Genomic DNA, 24,957 nt, shown 5'->3' on the forward strand with positions numbered 1-24,957 from the left:
GTCCCTGAGTGGGGTCCTAGAGGAGCCCCCTGCTCCCCACACCATCTTTGGAGCTCCCAGAACCCCGGGGTCTGAGGGGAGGGGGCTGGCGGAGGCTGGCTTGAACCCTTTAACCTCTGCTTTTCCTTCTAAGTGCTGTGTTCTTCGTGACTTACATGATCCTCGCATGCTGCTCTGGGCCCAGGTAAGGGGACCACTCCCCACTTCTCCTTCCTTCTCCCTTTCCCCTCCTCTCTGCTTCTCCCTTCTCTCCCTGCCCCCGACTGTGAACTCATTCATTCCTTCAATCGTATTTATTGAGTGCTTACTGCGTACAAAGCACTGTACTAAGCACTTGGGAGAGTACACTATAACTCTAAATGGACACATTCCCTGACCACAATAATAATAATAATAATGATGACATTTGTTAAGTGCTTACTATATGCAAAGCACTGTTCTAAGCACTGGAGGGAGATACAGGGTGATCAGGTTGTCCCACGTGGGGTTCACAGTTTTAATCCCCATTTTACAGATGAGGTAACTGAGGCTCAGAGAAGTTAAGTGACTTGCCCAAGGTCACACAGCAGACACGTGGAGGAGCCAGTATTCGAACCCATGACTTCTGACTCCAAAACCCATGCTCTTTCCACTGGGCCTCGCTGCTTTTCACTCACAATGTTCTCACAGTCTAGAGATGGGGAGACCTGAACTGCTCGGGCTCTGTCTCTGGGGCTTTGCCACTTCACTGGCCTCTTGTGCTTGTCTTGCAGGAGATATTTCCCCTGGAACTTGATTCTTCTGAGCATCTTCGTGAGTCCTGGTGGCTGGGCGGGGAGGGTGGGGAGGAGGAAGAGGAAGAGGAGGAAGAGGGCATGGAGGGTGGGGAAGATGGACAGGGCTTGTGGGGAAGGATGAGGAAAAGGGGAAGATGGAGGAAGGAGGACGGAGAAGAGGGGAAGAAGGAGGGATTAAGACTGTGAGTCCCACTCGGGACAACCTGATTACCTTGTATCTACCCTAGTGCTTAGAACAGTGCTTGGTACGTAGTAAGCGTTTAACAAATACCATTATTTTTCGTATTATTAAGCAGAGTGGTTTGAGGGGAGGTGGGGAGAATGGGAAGGATGGGCCAGGTTGGCTGGATGAGGGGAGACTGAGGTCTTTCCTTCTCCCTGCCCATGTATCCCTCTCTTCTGCATCCACAAAAATCAAGGAGGGTCACCTGGAAGACGTGGGACCAGAAGGAATGAAGTGGGATGGAAGAAGGGGGCAAAAGTGGAAGGTGGGGGGAAGTGAAGAGGGGTCCACAAAGGGAGGTTGGACCTGAACGGCCTGGCCCAGTCACTGGAGAGTGGCATCTCAGCCTCCCCTGCCCCCCGACGTCCCCCAACCCCCAACTTCTTCTTTCAGACTCTCTCCATGTCGTACCTCACCGGGATGCTGTCAAGGTAATCAACCAATGGATTGGCAACCCATGTTATTTATTGAGCACTTACCGCGTGCAGAGCACTGAACTAAGCGCTTGCGAGAGAGTCCAGGTAAGGCAGGGAGGGAGCTGGGAGGGGTGACTTGGCCCTGCCCCTTCCCTCCATGACCCCAAACCTGTGGGGGTCCACCCAGTCATTTGGATTGGGGTCTCTGCTCCAGGTCTCTCCCCGCCCCCCACCTCTCCTGACACCCTTTCCCTTTTTCCGACTGACACTCGGCCTTCCTCTTGAGGCTCGGCTGGGAATGGGGAGGGGATGGGGATGGAGGAGAGGGAAGGGAGGGAGTCCCCCCCTGCTCCCGGCACCCGGCTCTGAGCCCTAACAGGCCGGGTTGCCCGATTGCCCGTCAGCTACTACAACACCAAGTCGGTTCTGCTGTGCCTGGGGATCACTGCGCTGGTCTGTCTGTCGGTCACCATCTTCAGCTTCCAGGCCAAGGTCAGTCCCTGGAGCCAGGGCCTGGGAGGGAGGGCAGGGAATGGGCAGGGAATGGGCAGGGAATGGGCTGGAAGGGCCAGGACCCGGGAGGGAGGGCAAGGGATGGGCAAAGAGGGACAGGCCCTGGAAGGGGCAAAGGGGAGGGCGGGATAGAGGCAAGGGGAGAAAGGACCAGGATTGAGTTGGTAGAGGAATCAATCAGTGGTATCTGTTGGTAATAATAATGATGGTATTTGTTAAGCGCTCACTATGTGCAAAGCACTGTTCTAAGCGCTGGGGAGGTTACAAGGTGATCAGGTTGTCCCACAGGGGGCTCACAGTTTTCATCCCCATTTTACAGATGAGGTAAGAGGCACAGAGAAGTGAAGTGACTTGCCCAAAGTCACACAGCTGACAGTTGGCGGAGCCGGGATTTGAACCCATGACCTCTGACTCCAAAGCCCATGCTCTTTCCACTGAGCCATGCTGCTTCTGTTGGTAGCAGAGAAGCAGCATGGCATAGCGGATAGAGCACAGGCCAGGGACTAATCCCCACTTTGCCACTCATTCATTCATTCATTCATTCAATTGTATTTATTGAGTGCTTACTGTGTGCAGAGCACTGTACTAAGCACTTGGGAAGTACAAGTTGGCAACATATAGAGATGGCCCCTACCCAACAGTGGGCTCACAGTCTACTCATCTGCTGTGTGACTATGGACAAGTCACTTCACTTCTCTGTGCCTCAGTTACCTCATCCGTGAAATGGGGATTGAGACTGTGAGTCCCACATGGGACAAGGGACTGGGTCCAACCCGATTTGCTTGTATCCCGCACTTAGTATAGTGCTTGGCACATTCATTCATTCATTCAATCGTATTTATTGAGCGCTTACCGTGTGCAGAGCACTGTACTAGGCACCTGGGAAGTACAAGTTGACAACATAGAGAGACGGTCCCTACCCAACAATATTGAGCGCTTACTGTGTGCAGAACACTGTACTAAGCGCTTGGGAAGTACAAGTTGGAACATACAGAGACGGTTCCTACACAACAACGGGCTCACAGTCTAGAAGGGGGAGGCAGACAGCAAAACAGAACATGGAGACAGGTGTCAAAATCGTCAGAACAAATAGAATTAAAGCTAGATGCACATAGTAAGCGCTCAACAAATACCGCAATTATTATTATTATTATTGAAGAGGTTTCCACACCCAAGCATCTCTGGCCCAGCTTGCATCTGCCCCTCCCTCTGTCCCAGCCACTTTCCCTGCCACCCCTGCCCCCTATCATTCATTCACTCATTCAATCGTCTTTATTGAGCGCTTACTGTGTGCAGAGCACTGTACTAAGCGCTTGGGAAGTACAAACTGGCAACATATAGAGACGGTCCCTACCCAACAGCGGGCTCACAGTCTAGAACCTCAATCCATTGTCTCCCCCCCAGCCATGCCCACCATCAGGGCCCCCTCATCTCCCACCCTCCCTCGGTGCGGTCGGGGGGTCCGGGCTGACCCCTGCTGTGGTCTGTCGTCTTGCCCCTGCCCAGTTTGACTTTACCTCGTGCCAAGGCGTCCTGTTCGTGTTGCTCATGGTGCTGTTCTTCAGCGGGGTCCTGCTGGCCGTCATCCTCCCCTTCCAATACGTGAGTCCCTCCGGCCCCATCCTACCCTTCCTCCTCCCACGAGTGGCTTCCATTCGGGGCAGGGTCGGTGGGGGTGGGATGTACTGGGGGGGGGGTGGAGAGGGAGGACCACCAACCAGTTGAAGTTGGGTCAATGGGTGGGTGAGCATTTTGGCAGGACCACTGGGAGTGGGACATTTAGGCAGGTCCTTTGGACTTCAGGTGGTGGGGGCTCTGGGGACGGGGCCACGCAGCTCATTGGGACCATCTCTATATGTTGCCAACTTGTACTTCCCAAGCGCTTAGTCCAGTGCTCTGCACACAGTAGGCGCTCAATAAATACGACTGAACGAATGGATTGGGCCTCTGGGATGCTCGCTGGGGTAATAATGATGGCACTTGTTAAGCGCTTACTACGTGCCCAAGCACTGTTCTAAGCGCTGCAAGCTGATCAGGTTGTCCCTTGGGGGGGGTCACAGTCTTCATCCCCATTTTACAGCTGAGGGAACTGAGGCCCAGAGACGTGAAGCGGCTTGCCCGAAGTCACACAGCTGACAAGTGGCCGAGTCGGGATTAGAACCCATGATCTCTGACTCCCAAGCTCAGCTCTTTCCACTGAGCCACGCTGGGATATTCGTTGTGGGCAGGGAATGTGTCTGCCTATTGGTATATTGCAATAATACTAATGCACAACTAATAATAGACGTTAATTTATTTAATTACTAATAATTAAATAAATATTATTTGATAATGGTATTTGTTAAGCGCTTACTATGTGCCAAGCACTGTTCTAAGCGCCAGGGTAGATACAAGGTAATCAGGTTGTCCCGCTTAGGGTTCACAGCCTTAATCCCCATTTTACAGATGAGGTAACTGAGGCACGGAGAAGTGAAGTGGCTTGCCCAAGGTCCCACAGCAGACAAATGGCGGAGCTGGGATTAGGACCCACGTCCTTTGAGTCCCAAGCCCGTGCTCTTTCCCCTAAGCCACGCTGCTTCTCTTTGCACTCTCTCAAACGCTTAGTAGAGTGCTGTGCATACAGTAAGTGCTCAATAAATATGATGAATGAATGAACCCCAGCCGTCCACTGAGGTTGGGCAGGGATTTTCACTGTTTATTGTTGTACTGTACTTTCCCAGACACTTAGTACAGTGCTCTGCACACAATACATGTTGCCGAGTTGTACTTCCCAAGTGCTTAGTACAGTGCTCTGCACACAGTAAGCGCTCAATAAATACGACTGACTGACTGAATGAATGAATGAATACGTGCTTAATAAATACGATTGACTGAATGAATGAATAAGTGCTTAATAAATACGATTGAATGAATGAATGAATAAGTGCTTAATAAATACGATTGAATGAATGAATAAGCGCTTAATAAATACATTTGAATGAATGAATAAAGTGTGGGATGGTTGAGCCTCCTTCTCCCACCCCCAAGATCCTGGCAGGCGCCCCTTTCCTCCTCTCCCACGGGAGTTGGCATGGGCTCGGATTATGTTGGCTCCGAGAGTGAAGGCAAACAAGGCTGCTGCCATTGGCAGCATCTCCCGTCCTCCTGGCACAGCCTTTGCATCCGGTGTCACCATTTAACTCTCCTCTTTAATAATAATAATAATAATTGTGGTATTCGGTAAGTGCTTACTGTGTGCCAGGCACTGTACTAAGCACTGGGGTGAATACGAGCAAGTCGGATTGGACACAGTCCCTGTCCCGCATGGGGCTCCCAGTCTTAATCCCCATTTTATAGATGAGGTCACTGAGGCCCAGAGAAGTGGAGCGACTTGCCTAAGGTCATCATCATCATCATCATCAATCGTATTTATTGAGCGCTTACTATCATCATCATCAATCGTATTTATTGAGCGCTTACTATGTGCAGAGCACTGTACTAAGCGCTTGGGAAGTACAAATTGGCAACACATAGAGACAGTCCCTACCCAACAGTGGGCTCACAGTCTAATGTGCAGAGCACTGTACTAAGCGCTTGGGAAGTACAAATTGGCAACATATAGAGACAGTCCCTACCCAACAGTGGGCTCACAGTCTAAAAGGGGGAGACAGAGAACAAAACCAAACATACTAACAAAATAAAATAAATAGAATAGATATGCACAAATAAAATAAATAAATAAATAGAGTAATAAATATGTACAAACATATATACATATATACAGGTCATAAAGCAGACATGGGACAGAGTAATATTGTAGGTGGAATTGTTTTGTGGCTACATCATCATCAATCGTATTTATTGAGCGCTTACTGTGTGCAGAGCACTGTACTAAGCGCTTGGGAAGTACAAATTGGCAACATATAGAGTCAGTCCCTACCCAACAGTGCAGGTTTTGAAGTTAATTCATAAACCATGACTCATTTGGCAGACAAACTAACAGAAACACGTGCACACTAGTGGATGCTGCAGCCTAGCTGAAGGTTCATTCATTCATTCAATTATATTTATTGAACGTTTACTGTGTGCAATGCAATGCAATTCATACTAAGGACTTGGGAGAGTAGTCGACCAATCAATGGTATTTACTGTGTGCAGAGCACTGTACTAAGTGCTTCGGAGAGTACAACATAACAGAGTTGCTAGACATGAAACCTGCCCACTAGGAGCGTGCATGCTATTAAATAGTGCTTTTTGTTATTTCACATTGCGCATTAGGAAATCAGAATTGGAAGTTCAAATTACATCACATGGTTCATTCAGCAGCGTGGCTCAGTGGAAAGAGCACGAGTTTTGGAATCAGAGGTCAGGGGTTCGGATCCTGGCTCCGCCAAATGTCTGCTGTGTGACCTTGGGTAAGTCACTTAACTTCTCTGAGCCTCAGTTACCTCATCTGTAAAATGGGAATTAAGACTTTGAGCCCCACGGGGGACAACCTGATCACCTTGTATCCCCCCAGTGCTTAGAACAGTGCTTTGCACATAGTAAGCGCTTAACAATTGCCATTATTATTATTATTATTATCATTATTATTATTATTATTCTGACTTGCAGGCCTGGGCTCTAACCACTACGCCATTCTGCCTCTCATCCTCTTCAGGGAGGATGAAGAGGGTGGGGAGGAGGGAAGATGGGGATGGAGGGAAAGGGGGAGGGAGGGAAAGGGGTGTAGAGACGCCAGTTGGGGTGGGGGGGTGATTCATGGCCCACCCTGGCTGGGGACCCAAGGATAATAATAATAATGATGGCATTTGTTAAGCACTTACTATGTGCAAAGCACTGTTCTAAGTGCTGGGGGGGTACAAGGTGATCAGGTTGTCCCACGTGGGGCTCACAGTCTTAATCCCCATTTTACAGATGAGGGAACTGAGGCACAGAGAAGTGAAGTGACTTGCCCAGAGTCACCCGGCTGACAATTGGCGGAGCCGGGATTTGAACCCATGACCTCTGACTCCAAAGCCCGTGCTCTTTCCACTGAGCCACGCCCTCCCCTCAGTCAGTCAGGCAATCATATTTATTGAGTGTGTACTGCGTGCTTAAGCTCTTGGGAGGGTACAATGGAACAATACAACAGACACATTCCCTGCCCACAATGAGCTGACAGTCTAGAGGGTGAGACAGTCATTAATATAAATAAATAAAACGACGGATATGGACATAAAGCGCCGTGGGACTGGGAGGGGGGATGAATAATGGGAGCAAGTCAAGGCCACGCAGAAGGGAGTGAGAGAAGAGGAAAGGATGGGATCCCACCGCCCCCCAACCTTGGGACCCTTGGGATCGCAAGTAAGGGATTGAGGGGTTCAGGGTGGAGGGAGAAATTGTCTGGCGGTGGGGAAGGAACTGGTGAGGAACTTTTTTTAGACTGTGAACCCACTGTTGGGTAGGGATTGTCTCTATATGTTGCCAACTTGTACTTCCCAAGCGCTTAGTCCAGTGCTCTGCACACAGTAAGCGCTCAATAAATACGATTAATTGATTGATCGGTGAGGGAGAATCTCTCCCGCATCCTCAGCCACAGAGTAGGGGCTTTGGGATTCAAATTTTTGCAGGGATCAGCCACTTGAGGTGGCATCCGAACCCCTGGATCCGAATGCTCCCCTCCGGGAAGGCTCTGGTTTCTGAATGATCTGTTTCTGTGGATTATCCGCGTGTGGGGATGATCTCTCTGTGTGGTTTTGTGTTATCCGTGGCTCCTCCAGGAAAGCAGCCCGTTCCTGCCATCCTTTAGTGGAGACTGGGGGATGGGGCTATGAACAGGCCGTTGCGGTGGCGGCTAGTAAGGGCTCCTGAATTAATGTCCCCATCCCTCAATCTCCCCTCCCACCCCCTCTCTCCCAGGTCCCGTGGCTTCATGCAATCTACGCGGTGCTGGGAGCAATTGTCTTCACGATGGTAAGTAGAGGGATGCAACCAGACAGTTGGAGGGATTCAGGGCGGATTGGCCCCAAGAGCACTGAACTAGGGGCTTGGGAAACAAACGAAAATAAGTCCCCATTCCTGCCCTCAAGGAGTTTACAGTCGAATGTGTCCTCCTCTAGACTGTAAAAGATCGTTGTGTGCAGGGAGAGTGTCTACCAGTTCTGTTGTACTTCCCCAAGGGCTTAGTACAGTGTTCTGCACACAGTCAGTGTTCAGTAGATCATCATCATCAATCGTATTTATTGAGCGCTTACTATGTGCAGAGCACTGTACTAAGCATTTGGGAAGTACAAATTGGCAACATATAGAGACAGTCCCTACCCAACAGTGGGCTCACAGTCTAAAAGGGGGAGACAGAGAACAAAACCAACCATACTAACAAAATAAAATAAATAGAATAGATATGCACAAATAAAATAAATAAATAAATAGAGTAATAAATATGTACAAACATATATACATATATACAGACATATACATATACAGTAGATACCACTGATGATGATGGGGGTAGTAGGCAAGTGGCCCTCAACAAATATACCATAGAGCAACCCTTTCTGCCGCCCCAAGGAGACTCTCTTTCCACCCATAGGACCGATTATTAGGATTATGATCATTACGGGATTTATTAAGCATTTCATTATGGGCCAAGCACTTGCTGAGAGTCATGATCAATTAATCAATCAGTGGTATTTCTTGAGTTCTTACTATGTGAAGAGCACTGTACTGAGGGTACAGTACAATAGAGTAAGCAGACAGATTCCCTGGCCACAACAAGCTTGCAGTCTAGAGGGGAAGACAGACATTCGTATGAATAAATCAGTAATTTATAATATATAATTTTAAAGATGTGTTCGTAAGTACTGGTAGGGTTGAGGGTGGGGTGAATAACAAATGCAGGAGACTTTGAGTTCTAATCCTGGCTCTTAACTGCTCTACGACCTTGAACAAGTCACTTAATTTTTCTGTGCCTCATTTTCTGCATCTGTAAAGTGGGGATTCAATACATGGTCTCCCCTCTGTCTTAGATTGGGTGTCCTGTTTGGGACAGGGACTGTGTTTTATCTGATTATTTTGTATCTACCCTAGCCATTAGCAGAGCGCTTGGCACATAGTAAGGACTTAATCACTACCATGATTATTTTATAATTGTTATTATTATTATTACTATTATTAATAATACTAATCGACACAGTCCATGGAGTAGTGTATGCAGCACAGGCCTGAGACTCAGAAGGTCGTGTGTTCTAATTCCGGCTCTGCCACTTGTCTGCTGTGTGACCTTGGGCAAATCACTTAACTTCTCAGGGCCTCAATTACCACATCTGTACAATGGGGATCGAGACTGTAAGCCTCACGAGGGTCAGGGACTGTATCCAACCAATTTGCTTGTATCCACCCCCGCACTTAGTACAATGCCTGGCACATAGTAAGCGCTTAACAAATACCATCCATCCTCATCATCATTATTATTATGCCACCAGGGGTGGACATTCTTAGATGGAGGAGGAGCAAGATTCTTATCCCCATTTTACTGACAAGGAAACAGGTCCAGAGAGGTTAATAATAATAATAATAATAATAAAATAATGATGGCATTTGTTAAATGCTTACTACGTGCAAAGTACTGTTCTAAGCACTGGGGAGGATACAAGGTGATCAGGTTGTCTCACATGGGGCTCTGATGAGGGAACTGAGGCCCAGAGAAGTGAAGTGATTTGCCCAAGGTCACACAACTGACAATTGGAGCCGGAATTTGAACCCATGACCTCTGACTCCCAAACCCGGGTTACTTTTTCATGGTCACACAGCAAACCAGGGGCAAAGCAGGGGTAGAATCCCACTCTCCTGATCCCCAAGGCATCCTCTAGACTGTGAGCCCATTGTTGGGTAGGGACCGTCTCTATATGTTGCCAACTTGAACTTCCCAAGTGCTTAGTACAGTGCTCTGCACACAGTAAGTGCCCAGTAGATGTTGCCAACTTGTACTTCCCAAGCGCTTAGTCCAGTGTTCTGCACACAGTAAGCGCTCAATAAATACGATTGAATGAATGAATGAATCTGCGACACACTGCTCTAGACTGTGAGCCCGCTGTTGGGTAGGGACCGGCTCTAGATGTTGCCAACTCGGACTTCCCAAGCGCTTAGTACGGTGCTCTGCATGACTGAATGAATGAATGAATTTTATTTGTACATATTTATTCTATTTATTTTATTCTGTTAATATGTTTTGTTTTGTTGTCTGTCTCCCCCTTCCCGACTGTGAGCCCACTGTTGGGTAGGGACCGTCTCTATATGTTGCCAACTTGGACTTCCCAAGCGCTTAGTACACTGCTCTGCACACAGTAAGCGCTCAATAAATACTTCTAGACTGTGAGCCCACTGTTGGGTAGGGATTGTCTCTAGATGTTGCCAACTTGGACTTCCCAATAAATAATAAATACGATTGAATGAAGGAATGAATGAATGAATCTGCTCTTTCCATGGAAGGCCGGGGGCAGGGACCTCCTCCCCAGCCACGCTGGGTGTCCCCAGACAAGTGTCACCCTGTCTCTGGTTTTCTCTCAGCCCCCCCATGCCCCCAACTTCTTTGGCTTGCAGGAAAGACCCTCCCTTTGGCCCTGGGTGGCCTAGGTTGCCATCTCCGGCCTAGTCCAGGAGGTCCATCTCCTGGATCTTCCCGGGATCGGGAGCAGCTGTTCCCAACTGATCTAACCGCTCGGCCCTAAATGAAATATGTCTCTGAGTCACCGAGAGGGGTGGGGATGACACGGGATTAATAACCCGTCAATTGTCGCCTTCCCGCGGGGGTCCTCGCGATCCACGGGGATCCGGGGCTGGGTGGGGACCTGACGGCAGGGGAGGCGTATCCAGACCCAGTTCTTGGAAAGAAGGAAAGGAAAGGAATTTCCACCTGACCCTCTTCTGCTCCCGCTTCCCCCCACCCGGGTTCCAGGAAAAAGAGGTATGATGAATTGAGAGGACACGGGGAGGGAAGGGGAGGGGAAGAAGCTCCACCCCCCCTTGGGCCTGTGGGGATTTTCCATAAGAATAATAGTGTTTGTTAAGCGCTTACTATGTGCGAAGCACTGTTCTAAGCGCTGGTTGTCCCACGTGGGGCTCACAGTCTTAATTCCCATTTTACAGATGAGCTAACTGAGGCACAGAGAATAATAATAATGGTATTTGTTAAGTGCTTACTATGTGCCAAGCACTGTTCTAAGCGCTGGGGGAGATACAAGGTGATCGGGTTGTCCCACATGGGGCTCACAGTCTTAATTCCCGTTTTACAGATGAGCTAACTGAGGCACAGAGAATAATAATAATAATTATAATAATGATGGTATTTGTTAACTGCTTACTATGTGCCAAACGCTGTTCTAAGCGCTGGGGTAGATACAAGGTGATCTGGTTGTCCCACGTGGGGCTCACATTCTTAATCCCCATTCTACAGATGAGCTAACTGAGGTACAGAGAATAATAATAAAAATAATAATGATGGTATTTGTTAACTGCTTACTATGTGCCAAACATTGTTCTAAGCGCTGGGGTAGATGCAAGGTGATCTGGTTGTCCCACGTGGGGCTCACATTCTTAATTTCCGTTTCACAGATGAGCTAACTGAGGCACAGAGAATAATAATAATAATAATAATGGTATTTGTTAAGCGCTTACTATGTGCCAAACACTGTTCTAAGCACTAGAGTAGATACAAGGTGATCTGGTTGTCCCACGTGGGGCTCACATTCTTAATTTCCATTTTACAGATGAGCTAACTGAGGCACAGAGAATAATAATAATAATAATAATGGTATTTGTTAACGGCTTACTATGTGCCAAGCACTGTCCTAAGCGCTGGGGTAGATACAAGGTGATCTGATTGTCCCACGTGGGGTTCACATTCTTAATCCCCATTCTACAGATGAGCTAACTGAGGCACAGAGAATAATAATAATAATAATAATGGTATTTGTTAAGCGCTTACTATGTGCCAAGCACTGTTCTAAGCGCTGGGGTAGATACAAGGTGATCTGGTTGTTCCACGTGGGGCTCACAGTCTTAATTCCCATTTTACAGATGAGCTAACTGAGGCACAGGAATAATAATAATAATAATAATAATGGTATTTGTTAAGCGCTTACTATGTGCCAAGCACTGTTCGAAGCGCTGGGGTAGATACAAGGTGATCTGGTTGTCCCACGTGGGGCTCACAGTCTTAATCCCCATTTTAAAGATGAGGTAACTGAGGCCCAGAGAAGTTAAGTGACTTGCCCAAAGACGCACAACAGACAAGTGGCGGAGGCGGGATTAGAACCTACGACCTCTGCCTCCCAAACCCGTATTCTTTCCACTAAGCCACACTTCTTCTCTAACCAGAGAGTCTCTTAACCAGAGGGTCCCAGCTCTTCCCCTCCTTCTCCAAGATCTCCCTCCCCTTGACGTCTCCTCCTCTCCGTTTCCCATCTCTCCCTCCATTCGACGTCTCTCCCGCCCGTCGCCCGTAATAATAATTATGGCATTTGTTAAGCGCTTACTACGTGTCAAGCACTGTTCTAAGCGCCGGGATAGATACGAGATAATTGGGTTGGACACAGTCCCTGTCCCACACGGGGCTCTCAATCTTAATCCCCGTTTTAGAGATGAGGGAACTGAGGCACAGAGAAGTGAAGTGATTTGCCCAAGGTTACACAGCAGACAGGTGGCGGAGTCGGGATTAGAAACCATGACCATTTTAGACTGTGAGCCCACTGTTGGGTAGGGACTGTCTCTATATGTTGCCAATTTGTACTTCCCAAGCGCTTAGTACAGTGCTCTGCACATAGTAAGCGCTCAATAAATATGATTGATGATGATGATGACCTTATGACTCCTATCTCTCCCTCTTTTCAATGTCTCTCCCATCCCGTCTCCCATCTGCCTTTCCCCTCGACATCTTTCCCACCCCATCTCCCCTCATCGACTCTCCCTCTCCTATTTGTCCCTTTAAAACTACTACTACTACTAATAATAATGGTATTTTTAAGCGCTTACTAGGTACCAGGCACTGTAGTAAACACTGGGTTGGCCTTGATAATAATCAATGGTTATTTATTGAGCAATCACTGCATACTGGCCTTTTATTGGGCCAGTACGCGGAGAAGCAGAGTAGCTCAGCGGAAAGAGCCCGGCCTTTGGAGTCAGAGGTCATGGGTTCAAATCCCGGCTCCGCCAGTTATCAGCTGTGTGACTTTGGGCAAGTCACTTGACTTCTCTGGGCCTCAGTTCCTTCATCTGTAAAATGGGGATGAAGACTGTGAGCCCCCTGTGGGACAACCTGATCACCTTGTGACCTCCCCAGCGCTTAGAACAGTGCTTTGCACCTAGTAAGCGCTTAATAAATGCCATCATTATTATTAGGCGGTTGAGCTAGTACAATACAATGAAGTTGGTAAACGTGATCCCTGCCAACAGAGTTTACAGTCTTGAGGAGGAGACAGACATTAAAATAATTTGCAGTGTTGAAAGTGCTAAAGGGCTCAGGGTGGGACAAATAGCAGTCAATCAATCAATGCTATTTATTGAGAGCTTATTATGTGCAGAGCACTGTTCTAAGCACTTGGGAGAGTACAGTACAGGAGAATAAGCAGACACATTTCCTGCCAATATCAAGTGCTTAAGGGGAAAAGATCCAAGGGCATAGGTGAATAAGGGAAATGAGGGCTTAGGGATTGACACTATTGATGATAATAATAATAATATTAATAATAATTATTATGGTACTTGTTAAGTGCTTACTTTATGCCAAGCATTGTTCTAAGCAATGGGGTAGATACAAATTAATCAGGTTGGATCCAATCGTGGCTCAGTGGAAAGAGCCCGGGCTTTGGAGTCAGAGGTCAGGGGTTCAAATCCCGGCTCTGCCACTTGTCAGCTGGGTGACTTTGGGCAAGTCGCTTCACTTCTCTGGGCCTCAGTTACCTCATCTGGAAAATGGGGATGATGACTGTGAGCCTCACGTGGGACAACCTGATCACCTTGTATCCCCCCAGCGCTTAGAACAGTGCTTTGCACATAGTAAGCACTTAACACATGCCATTATTATTATTATTATTATTATTATCCCTGCCCCACATGGAGCTCACACTCGTATCCCTATTTTACAGATGAGGTAACTGAGGCACAAAGAAGTGACTTGCCCAAGGTCACGGAGCAGACATATGGTGGAGCTGGGATTAGAACCCAGGTCCTTCTGAATCCCAGGCCCGTGCTCTATTCACTAAGCCACGATAATTCTCATTGATTCCTTTCTGCCTTTTCCGGAGGTTTCCACTGTCCCAATCCTGCCCGGGCAATGATAGCAGCAGTAAATGTAGTGCCTAATTAACACTTACTCTGTGCCAACCACTGATACAATCCAATCAGATACAGTCCTCGCAGTCTAACGGGAAAGGATTCCCCATTTTTCGGATGAAGAAATCGAGGCCCAGAGACATTAAGCCAAGCCCAAACCCACCCAAAAGACAAATGGCGGGGGCAGGATTAGAACCCAGGTCTCCTCCCTCCCAGTATCGTGCTCTCTCCATTAGGGACCCTGCTTCACAACAGACCAGCATGGCATAGTGGATAGAGAATTGACCCAGGAGTCAGAAGGTCATGGGTTCTAATCCTAACTCTGCCACTTGTCTGCAGTGTGACCTTGGGCTAGTCACTTCACTTCTCTGTGTCTCAGTCACCTCATCGGTAAAATGGGGATTGAGACTGTGAGCCCCAAGTGGGACACAGTGCCCCTTCCTTCCTCTCCCCCTCGTCCCCCTCTCCATCCCCCCATCTTACCTCCTTCCCTTCCCCACAGCACATGTATATATGTTTGTACATATTTATTACTCTATTTATTTATTTTATTTGTACATATCTATTCTATTTATTTTATTTTGTTAGTATGTTTGGTTTTGTTCTCTGTCTCCCCCTTTTAGACTGTGAGCCCACTGTCGAGTAGGGACTGTCTCTATCTGTTGCCGACTTGTACTTCCCAAGCGCTTGGTACAGTGCTCTGCACACAGTAAGTGCTCAATAAATACGATTGATTGATTGATTGATTGACAGGGACTGTGCCCAACCTGATTTGCTCATTTCCACCCCAGCGCTTAGGACAGTGGCCGGCGTATAGTTAGTGCTTAATGAACACCACAGTTATTATTATTATTATACCAGTCTTTATAAGGCAATGGGCAGCAACTTTGTGAAATAAACAAGAAGACAAACAGGCATAAGAACCAGTGGAAACCAGGTTTAAAAGAAGTCAGGTTGCGGGTGATGTGGGAAAAGTGAGCAAGGGGGCTGAAATAAAACAGAATCCACCCTGCTTTCTCTCCCACTTTGGGTCAGGTTTCCTGAGGAATCTGTCCCTGCCCGGTTCCTGGAGTAGAGGGAGGCTGAGAGTGGGCATAGGGGGTGGGGCTTTGGCAGGGTCTGGGTTCAGTGGGTTTTGGATGTATTTGGGGAAAGATGTGCCAGGCAAATGCCAGGCAGAGCGCCCAAACCGCACCCCCTCCCAGCTGCCTCCCTCCAGCCACACCGCGGAGGAGGAAAGTGGTGTCAGAACCTGAATCCGGGTAATCGGATAATCCCCAGGGATCATCCAAACCAGGCCCTGCTGTCACAGGAACCCAGGGGCTCTGGGCCCTGCCATCCGGAGGGGCAGGACTTGGCAGAACAGCTGCCCGAGGTCACGTGGAGGGGCCGGGATGGGAACCTGGGACTCCAGGCCCGAGGGGGCCCTGTCAATCAATCAGTAATAATAATAATAATAATTGTGGTATTTGTTAAGCACTTATTTATGTGCCAGGCACTGTACTAAGTAAGCACTGGAGTGGATATAAGAAAATGAGGTTGGACACAGTCCCAGTCTCACATGGGGCTCGCAGTCTTAATCCCCATTTTGCAGATGAGGGAACTGAGGCCCAGAGAAGTGAAGTGACTCGCCCAAGGTCACCCAGCAGACAGGTGTTGGAGCCGGGATTAGAACCCATGACCTTCTGACTCCTAGGTCTGGGCTCTATCCACTAGGCCATGCTGCTTCTCAAGCAATCAATCAATCCATTTTATTGAGCATTTTCTGTGTGCAGAACAATCAATCAATCAATCAATCATATTTATTGAGCGCTTACTGTGTGCAGAGCACTGTACTAAGCGCTTGGGAAGTCCAAGTTGGCAACATATAGAGACAGTCCCTACCCTACAGTGGGCTCACAGTCTAAAAAGGGGGAGACAGAGAACAAAACCAAAACATACTAACAAAATAAAATAAATAGAACAGATATTTACAAGTAAAATAAATAAATAAATAGAGTAATAAATATGACATATATACATATATACAGGTGCTGTGGGGAAGGGAACCCTGTAGTAAGCATTTGGGAGAGTACAATATAACAGTTGATAGACACATGCCCTGCCCAGAACGAGTTTAATAATAATTATGGTATTTGTTAAGTGCTTACTATGTGCCGAGCACTGTTTTAAGCTCTGGGGTAGATACAGGTTAATCAGGTTGGACACAGGCCCTGTCCACATGGGTCTCACGGTCTTAATCCCCATTTTACAGATGAGGTAACTGAGGCTCAGAGAAGCTAAGTGACTTACCCAAGGTCACACAGCAGACATGTGGTGAAGCAGGGATTAGAACCCAAGTCCTTCCACCTCCCAAACCCTTGCTGTATCCACTAAGTACTGCTGCTGTGCTGTAGTACAAGCTTGGGAGAGTACATTAAAACAGAGTTATAGACTAATAATAATAATAATAAATAATAATAATAATAATAATAATAATAATGAGGGCATTTGTTAAGCGCTTACTATGTGCCAAGCACTGTTCTAAGCACTAGGGTAGATACAAGGTAATCAGGTTGTCCCACATGGGGCTCACAGTCTTCATCCCCAATAAATACGATTGATTGATCCCCATTTTACAGATGAGGGAACTGAGGCCGGAGAAGTGGCTTGCCCAAAGTCACACAGCTGACAAGTGGCGGAGCCGGGATTAGAACCCACGACCTCTGACTCCCAAGCCCAGGCTCTTTCCGCTGAATTTGCAGTCTAGATGGGGAGGCAATCATAAGTATAAATAAATTATGGATAATTATGAATTCCCCTGAGCTGACAGGACCCGCCCAGGCCAGCTCAGCCACCCCCTCTTCCCTCAGGCACCTCAGATGCACTCTCTTGCCTTCATTCATTCAATCGTATTTATTGAGCGTTTACTGTGTGCACAGCACTGTACTAAGCGCTTGGAAAGTACAATTTAGCAACAAATAGAGACAATCCCTGCCCACAACAGGCTCACAGTCTAGAAGGGGGAGACAGAAATCAAAACAAGTAAACAGGCATCAATAGAAACAAATAGAATAATAATAATAATAATAATGGCATTTGTTAAGCGCTTACTATGTGCGAAGCACTGTTCTAAGCGCTGGGGAGGATACAAGGTGATCAGGTTGTCCCACATGGGGCTCACAGTCTTAATCCCCATTTTACAGATGAGGGAACTGAGGCACAGAGAAGTGAAATGACTTCCCCAAAGTCACACAGCTGATAAGTGGCGGAGTTGGGATTAGGACCCTGACCTCTGACTCTCAAGCCCATGCTCTTTCCACTGAGCCAGGCTGCTTCTCTGTACACATAATTAATAAAATAAATAGAATTATAAATATGTACATATATAAACACAACTGCTGTGGGGTGGGGAGGGGGTAGAGCAGAGGGAGCGAGTGGGGGAGATGCGGGGAGCAGCGGAAAAGGGGGCTATTTCTTCTCGAGTCACAGCCATATTATTTTTTTAATGGTACTTGCTAAACGGTGGGTTAGATACAAAATAATCAGGCCGGTCAAAGTTCCAAACGGGGTTTGCAGTCTAAGTAGGAGGGAGGAGGATTTAATCCCCATTTTACAGATTCTTTTAGGGTTATCCCCATTTTTTTCCCTCTTCCCCAGACCGCCGGACGAGGTCTGGGGGGTGGGAGGGAGGTATTCCTTGGGAGACGTCCTTCTCGAAGTCTAACTTCAGTCACTCTTGCTGCACCCCGGGGACTACTCGTTTTGTTTTATTTTGTTTTTTTGTCTGTCTCCCCCTTCTAGACTGTGTTGTGTAGGGACCGTCTCTATATGTTGCCAATTTGTACTTTCCAAGCACGTAGTACAGTGCTCTGCACACAGTAAGTGCTCAATAAATACGGTTGAATGAATGAAAGAATATTAATAATAATAATGATGATGATGGTATTTGTTAAGCGCTTACTATGTACCAAGCACTGTTCTAAGCGCTGGGAGAGATACAAGGTAATCAGGTTGTCCCACGTGGGGCTCACAGTCTTAATCCCTATTTTACAGATGAGGTAATTGAAGCCCAGAGAAGTCAAATGACTTGCCCAAAGTCACACAGCAGACAAGCAGCGTGGGTCAGTGGAAAGAGCCCGGATTTAGGAGTCAGAGGTCATGGGTTCTAATACGAGCTCCGCCACTTGTCAGCTGTGTGACTTTGGGCAAGCCACTTCACTTCTCTGGGCCTCAGTTCCCTCATCTGTAAAATGGGGATTAAGACTGTGAGCCCCACGTGGGACAACCTTGATGACCTTGTATCCTCCCCCAGCTCTTAGAACAGTGCTTGGCACATAGTAAGCGGTTAACAAGTACCACCATCATCATCATCATCATCATCATGAGAATCAGTGTGGCTCAGTGGAAAGAGCACGGGCTTTGGAGTCAGAGATCATGGGTTCAAATTCCAGCTCCGCCAATTGTCAGCTGTGTGACTTTGGGCAAGTCATTTAACTTCACTGAGCCTCAGTTCCCTCATCTGTAAAATGGGGATTAAGACTGTGAGCCCCCCGTGGGACAACCTGATCACTTTGTAACCTCCCCAGCGCTTAGAACAGTGCTTTGCACATAGTAAGCGCTTAATAAATGCCATCATTATTATTATTATCATCATCATCATCAAGTGGCAGAGCCGGGATGAGTACCCACGACCTCTGACTCTATGTCCGGGCTCTTGTCACTATGCCACGGTGCTTCTCTGTTGCTGAATTGTACCTTCCAAGCGCTTAGCCCAGTGCTCTGTACCCAGTAAGTGCCCAATAAATACGATTGAATCAGTCAAAGGTCATGGGTCTCGCCCCTGGCCTCATCCAGTTTAGAGATTCATTCATTCAATCGTATTGATTGACTGTGTAGTAAGCGCTTGGGAAGTACAAATTGGCAACAGGTAGAGATGGTCCCTACTCAACAACGGGATCACAGTCTAGAATGGGGAGAAACAGACAACAAAACCCTGACGATTTTGACACCTATGTGTTTTGTTTTGTTGTCTGTCTCCCCCTTCTAGACTGTGAGCCCGTTGTTGGGTAGGGACCGTCTCTATATGTTACCGACTTGTACTTCCCAAGCGCTTAGTACAGTGCTCTGCACCCAGTAAGTGCTCAATAAATACGATTGAATGAATGAATGAATGAATGGGTTCTAATCCCCGCTCCGCCACATGTCTGCTGCGTGACCTAGGGCAAGTCACTTAATCAATCAATCAATCAATCATATTTACTGAGCACTTACTGTGTGCAGAGCACTGGACTAAGCGCTTGGGAAGTACAAGTTGGCAACATATAGATACAGTCCCTACCCAACAGTGGGCTCACAGTCTAAAAACTTAACTTCTCTGAGCCTCAGTTACCTCATCTGGAAAATGGGGATGAAGACTGTGAGCCCCACGTGGGACAACCTGATCACCTTGTATCCCCCCAGCGCTTAGTACAGTGCTTCGCAAGTGGTAAGCGCTTAACAAATGTCATCATTATTATTGAAAGAATGAATGAATGAATGAACTGGAGATGGGGTGGGTCAGCAGTCCTGCCATTCCCAAAGAGGGGTGGGAGGGGAGGGGGTGGGAGTTGGCCTGAGGTGCATGTGCCGGATAATTGGCGCTGGCGGGAGGGGAAAGGGCATCGTGTTCCCCACCTCGCCCCTCACACTTCCACAGTGTGAACAAACAGGCCTTAATCCGCCCCCGCCCTCCCCTCTGGGGTGAACTGAGCGACACTAGGGGGGAGGGAACACCCCAGGTCAGGAGCGGGGGAGCCGCCCATCCCGCCCGCCAAGGCTCCTTGGGTTTGTGGGGAGCTTGGGGGTGTCTGGGGTGGAGCATCCCAGCCTCAGGGAGACCCCCTGGGCCCGGGGTCTGAAAGAAACAGGGCAGCAGGATGGAGGGCAACCAAGCAGCGTGCCCAAAGACCTTCAACGAACTCTTGACAATCTCTTTTCCGGGTTGGTTAAGTCATTTGTCTGCCCCGAGGCAGGGGGCTGGATCGGGTGACCTTTCCAGGTCACACACACACACCCACACACCAAATCCCCACGTCAGACACCCACATACGTAACCACATACAGACAACACTCATATTCACATACACACACACATTCACATGTGGGCAAACCTTCCCCCTTCTCTCTCTCTCTCTCTCTCTCTCTCTCTCTCACACACACACACACACACACACACACACACACACACACACACATTCTTCACACTAACACATTAGTGAAGCAGCCTAGCAAAGTGGAAAGAGCCCGGGCCTTGGAGTCAGAGGTCATGGGTTTGAATCCCTGCTCCGCCACATATCTGCTGTGTGACCTTGGGCAAGTCACTTAGGTTCTCTGTGCCTCAGTTACCTCATCTGGAAAATGGGGATTTAGACTGTGAGCCCCACGGGGGACAACCTGATCACCTTGTATCCCCCCCAGCACTTAGAACAGTGCTTTGCACATAGTAAGTGCTTAACAAATGCCATCATTATTATGATTATTATTATTCACACACAACCATTTCCCTCCCCCCCCACACACACATACACACACACAGAACTTTCACAATCATTCAGATACAGACAACACTTCTGTCCTCCCATTCATTCGTACATTCAATCGTATTTATTGAGCGTTTACTGTGTGCAGAGCACTGAACTAAGTGCTTGGGAAGTACAAATCATGCACACACTCAAAACCTTCACTTAACATATTCATTCACACACAGACAATATCCCCCCAACATACACAGTATAACCCTCCCACCAAAGCCACACACAATTCTGAACTGAAACACAAATACATACACACATACACATGGTCCCGTGCACACTCCTGATCACCTTCCCTGCTTCCACTCAGTCACACAATGCCCGCACCTTGCCGATACACTGCACACAAAATCGACTGCAGGCCAAAACCCTTACACCTGTGTTCTCCTGGGCACCCAAGGGAATGTGTCCCTTTATTGTTATTTTGTACTCTCCCAAGCTTTTAGTAATAATAATAATAGTGGCATTTATTAAGCGCTTTCTGTGCAAAGCACTGTTCTAAGGGCTAGTGCTCCATGCACTATAGGCCCTCAATACTTTCAGTTGATTGAATGAACAGCACCTGTATATGTGTTTGTACAGATTTATTACTCTATTTTACTTGTACATATTTACTGTTCTATTTATTTTGTTAATGATGGGCATCCAGCTTCATTTCTATTTTTTGTGATGACGACACCTGTCCACTTGTTTTGTTTTGTTGTCTGTCTCCCCCTTCTAGACTGTGAGCCTGTTGTTGGGTAGCGACTGTCTCTATATGTTGCCAACTTGGACTTCCCAAGCGCTTAGTACAGTGCTCTGCACACTGTAAGCACTCAATAAATATGATTGAATAAATGAATGAAGAACCCTTTTTGCACCCACATTCACTCACACATGCTGTCACCCATGCAACCCCTCCCACCCCGCCTCTCCCTCTCTCACCCTCTCACCCTCCTACGAAGATTCATTGATTTCCCAGACCCTGCCCCAAATCAAACTCCAAGTCTCTTCACTCTCTTGCTCCTCACCCCCACCTCTCTAGTTCTCACCCCTCCACACACCTTCACCCCCCCAAAAGCCCAAGCAGTACAGTGCTCTGCACACAGTAAGCACTCAATAAATATGATTGATTGATTGATTGACTGATTGCTGTCCCTTACCACCCCCCACTCCTCAGCGTGGCCTGTTCTCCCCCTCACAATGCCCACCCTCGTCCTGATCTGTCCTCCCTTCATCAACCCCCCCAGCCTGGCCTGCTCTCCCTTCCCACCCCCGAAACCTGACCTCTCCCAGTCTGGACTCCCCACCATAATAAACCCAGCCTGCTCTCCCTCCCCAACGGCCCCCCAGCATGGCCTGATCCCCCCCATAGCCTGGACTGCTTGCTTTTTCTCTCCCCCACTCCAAGCCCAGCCTGCTCTCCCCCAACCCCAACCCTGGGCTGCTCTCTCTCTTCATAATAATAATAATACTGATGGCATTTGTTAAGCACTTACTATGTGCAAAGCATTGTTCTAATAATAATAATAATAATGATGATGGCATTTATTAAGCACTTACTATGTGCACTGTTCTAAGTGCTGGGGAGGTTACAAGGTGATCAGGTTGTCCCACGGGGGGCTCACAGTCTTCATCCCCTCATTTTCCAGATGAGGGAACTGAGGCCCAGGGAAGTGAAGTGACTTGCCCAAAGTCACCCAGCTGACAAGTGGCAGAGCCGGGATTTGACCCGTGCTCTTTCCACTGAGCCACGCTGCTTCACCCCCCCCCCGCCCAACCAGGCCTACTTAGCCTCCCCCCCCAGCCCCAGACTGGACTGCACTCTCTCCCCCTGACCCAAGTCCAGATTGCTCTCCCTTCTCATCCTCCTGCCCCAATCTAGCCTGCTACCCCTTTCAACCCCCCTGAGCCTAGCCCGCCCACCCCCCTCCCCTAGCTTGGCCTATTGTCCCTCCAACCTTCTCCTCCCCCCATGACCTGACCTGTTATCCCTCCCCAACCCTAGCCTGGCCCCCCACCCTCCCAGCCTGGCTCACCCCTCTCCTCCTGACCTGCTGTCCCTCCTCAATGCTCCCAACCTAGCCTGCTCTTCCCTGCCCCCAAGGCTGGGCCACCTCATCCTGGTCCTGCCGCCTCGCCATCTGGGTGCCAGGACTCCCGCCTGGCATTCCCCAACTGGAAGAGAGTAAATCACTCATCTCCTAGGCTTGGCACTGAGGGCGGGGTGGCTTGGGGAGGGGTCTGGGCGACGCTGAGCCTCCCAGAGGGAAGGGACCCACGCCGGGACCTTGTATGCCATGGGGACCTAGTGCCCTCAGGGGCAGGGAATATGCCTGTTATATTGTTATATTGCACTCTCCTAAGTGCTTAGTACAGTGTTCTGCACACAGTGAGGGATCAATAAGTACGATTGCCCAACTGATGGGGCATCTTGGCGGGAGGCGATGGGCTGGGAAGAGCCTGGGTTGGGGTGACTGGGCAACTGGTGAGGTGTTAGTGGTTGCAGTGGTGGTGGTCATGGTGATAGTCGTAGTAATAATAGTATTTGTGAAGCACTGGGATTGACTCAAGGTATTCAGGTTGCACACAGTCCCTGTCCCATATGCCCAAGGTCATAGTCACTTACTAATAATAATAATCATGGCATTTATTAAGTGCTTACTATGTACAAAGCACTGTTCTAAGCGCCGGGGAGGTTACAAGGTGATCAGGTTGTCCCTCGTTGGGTTCACAGTCTTAATCCCCATTTTACAGATGAGATAACTGAGGCACAGAGAAGTTATTTGCACAAAGTCACACAGCTGACAGGTGGCGGAGCTGGGATTTGAACCCATGACCTCCGACTCCAAAGCCCACGCTCTTTCCACTGCGCCACGCTGCTTCTCAACTTAACTTCTCTGTGCCTCAGTTACCTCATCTGTAAAATGGGGATTAAGTCCGCGAGCCCCACGTGGGACGACTTGATTACTCTGTATCTACCCCAGTGCTTAGAACAGTGCTTTGCACATAGTAAGTGCTTAATAAATGTCATTATTATTATTTATAGCAGACAAATGGTGGAGCCAGGATTAGAACCCATGATCTTCTGACTCTCAGGCCTGTGCTCTAACCACTTCACCATGCTGCTTCTCCAGTAATGATGGCATTTGTTAAGTGCTTACTACGTGCCAAGCACTGTTCTAATAGTCTGTACAGAGGACTAGAATGAGGCAGGACTGACTAGCTTGAGGGTCTCGGCTGAGCTGGGCTGGGGGATTTGGGAAGAATGGAGAGGCAACCTTCAAATAACAGGGCAACTGAGGCACTTGGGACCCCAGATTCTTTCAATCATATTTATTGAGCTCCACTGTACTAAGCGCTTGGGAGAGCACAATACAACAATAAACAGACACATTCTCTGCCCACAATGAGCGTACAACCCTGATCCCAAAGTCCCCCCCAGTTTCTGGGAGTCCACTGGAGCCCATTCATTCATTCATTCAATCAATCGTATTTATTGAGCACTTACTGTGTGCAGAGCACTGTACTAAGCACTTATCATTTGTGGGTGGGGCTAGGAGTCTGGGGACGTGGCTGGGTGACTGCCCTAGAGCCTGAAGGGCAGAGAGACCCCCGGTTTGGGGACCCTCAATGTTCCCAATCTGGCCCGAGTTTCGGGGGGACCATGGCTGGGGGATGAACTGTTGTCCAAGCTATCTGTTGTACAAGCGCTTAGTACAGTGCTCTGCACACAGTAAGCGCTCAATAAATACGATTGATTGATTGATTGATTGTCCAGGGGGAGGGCCACTGGTGGGGGTCTCTCCCTCCTTCTTAAACTGTGAGTCTCAAATGGGACAGGGACCGTGTCCGGTCTGATTATCTAGTCTCTACCCCAGCACTTAGTGGCCTTGGGCAAGTCACTTCACCTCTCTGTGCTTCAGGTACCTCATCTGTAAAATGGAGATTGAGACTGTGAGCTCCACATGGGACAGGGACTGCATTCAACCCAATTTGCATATATAATAATAATAATAATAATGGCATTGATTAAGTGCTTACTACGTGCAAAGCACTGTTCTAAGCGCTGGGGAGGATACAGGGTGATCAGGTTGTCCCACGGGGGGCTCACAGTCTTAATCCCCATTTTACAGATGAGGTAACTGAGGCACAGAGAAGTTAAATGACTTGCCCAAAGTCACACAGCTGACAATTGGCAGAGCCGG

The 24,957-nt window shown here is 48.3% G+C and overlaps 1 protein-coding gene across 2 annotated transcripts in view; it reads left to right on the forward strand.

The window, feature by feature from the left end:
- Positions 1 to 24,957, forward strand: part of FAIM2 (Fas apoptotic inhibitory molecule 2) — a 41,933-nt gene that overhangs the window by 12,064 nt on the left and 4,912 nt on the right. For both annotated transcript variants that reach the window (XM_038752463.1, XM_038752464.1), the window contains exons 6-11: positions 134 to 184; positions 753 to 792; positions 1,393 to 1,430; positions 1,820 to 1,907; positions 3,435 to 3,530; positions 7,809 to 7,862. In XM_038752463.1, the coding sequence (XP_038608391.1) occupies positions 134 to 184; positions 753 to 792; positions 1,393 to 1,430; positions 1,820 to 1,907; positions 3,435 to 3,530; positions 7,809 to 7,862 (367 nt within the window). The remainder of the gene's footprint in view (positions 1 to 133; positions 185 to 752; positions 793 to 1,392; positions 1,431 to 1,819; positions 1,908 to 3,434; positions 3,531 to 7,808; positions 7,863 to 24,957) is intronic.

The sequence above is a fragment of the Tachyglossus aculeatus genome, chromosome 10 (assembly GCF_015852505.1).
Source record: "Tachyglossus aculeatus isolate mTacAcu1 chromosome 10, mTacAcu1.pri, whole genome shotgun sequence".
NCBI lineage: Eukaryota > Metazoa > Chordata > Mammalia > Monotremata > Tachyglossidae > Tachyglossus > Tachyglossus aculeatus.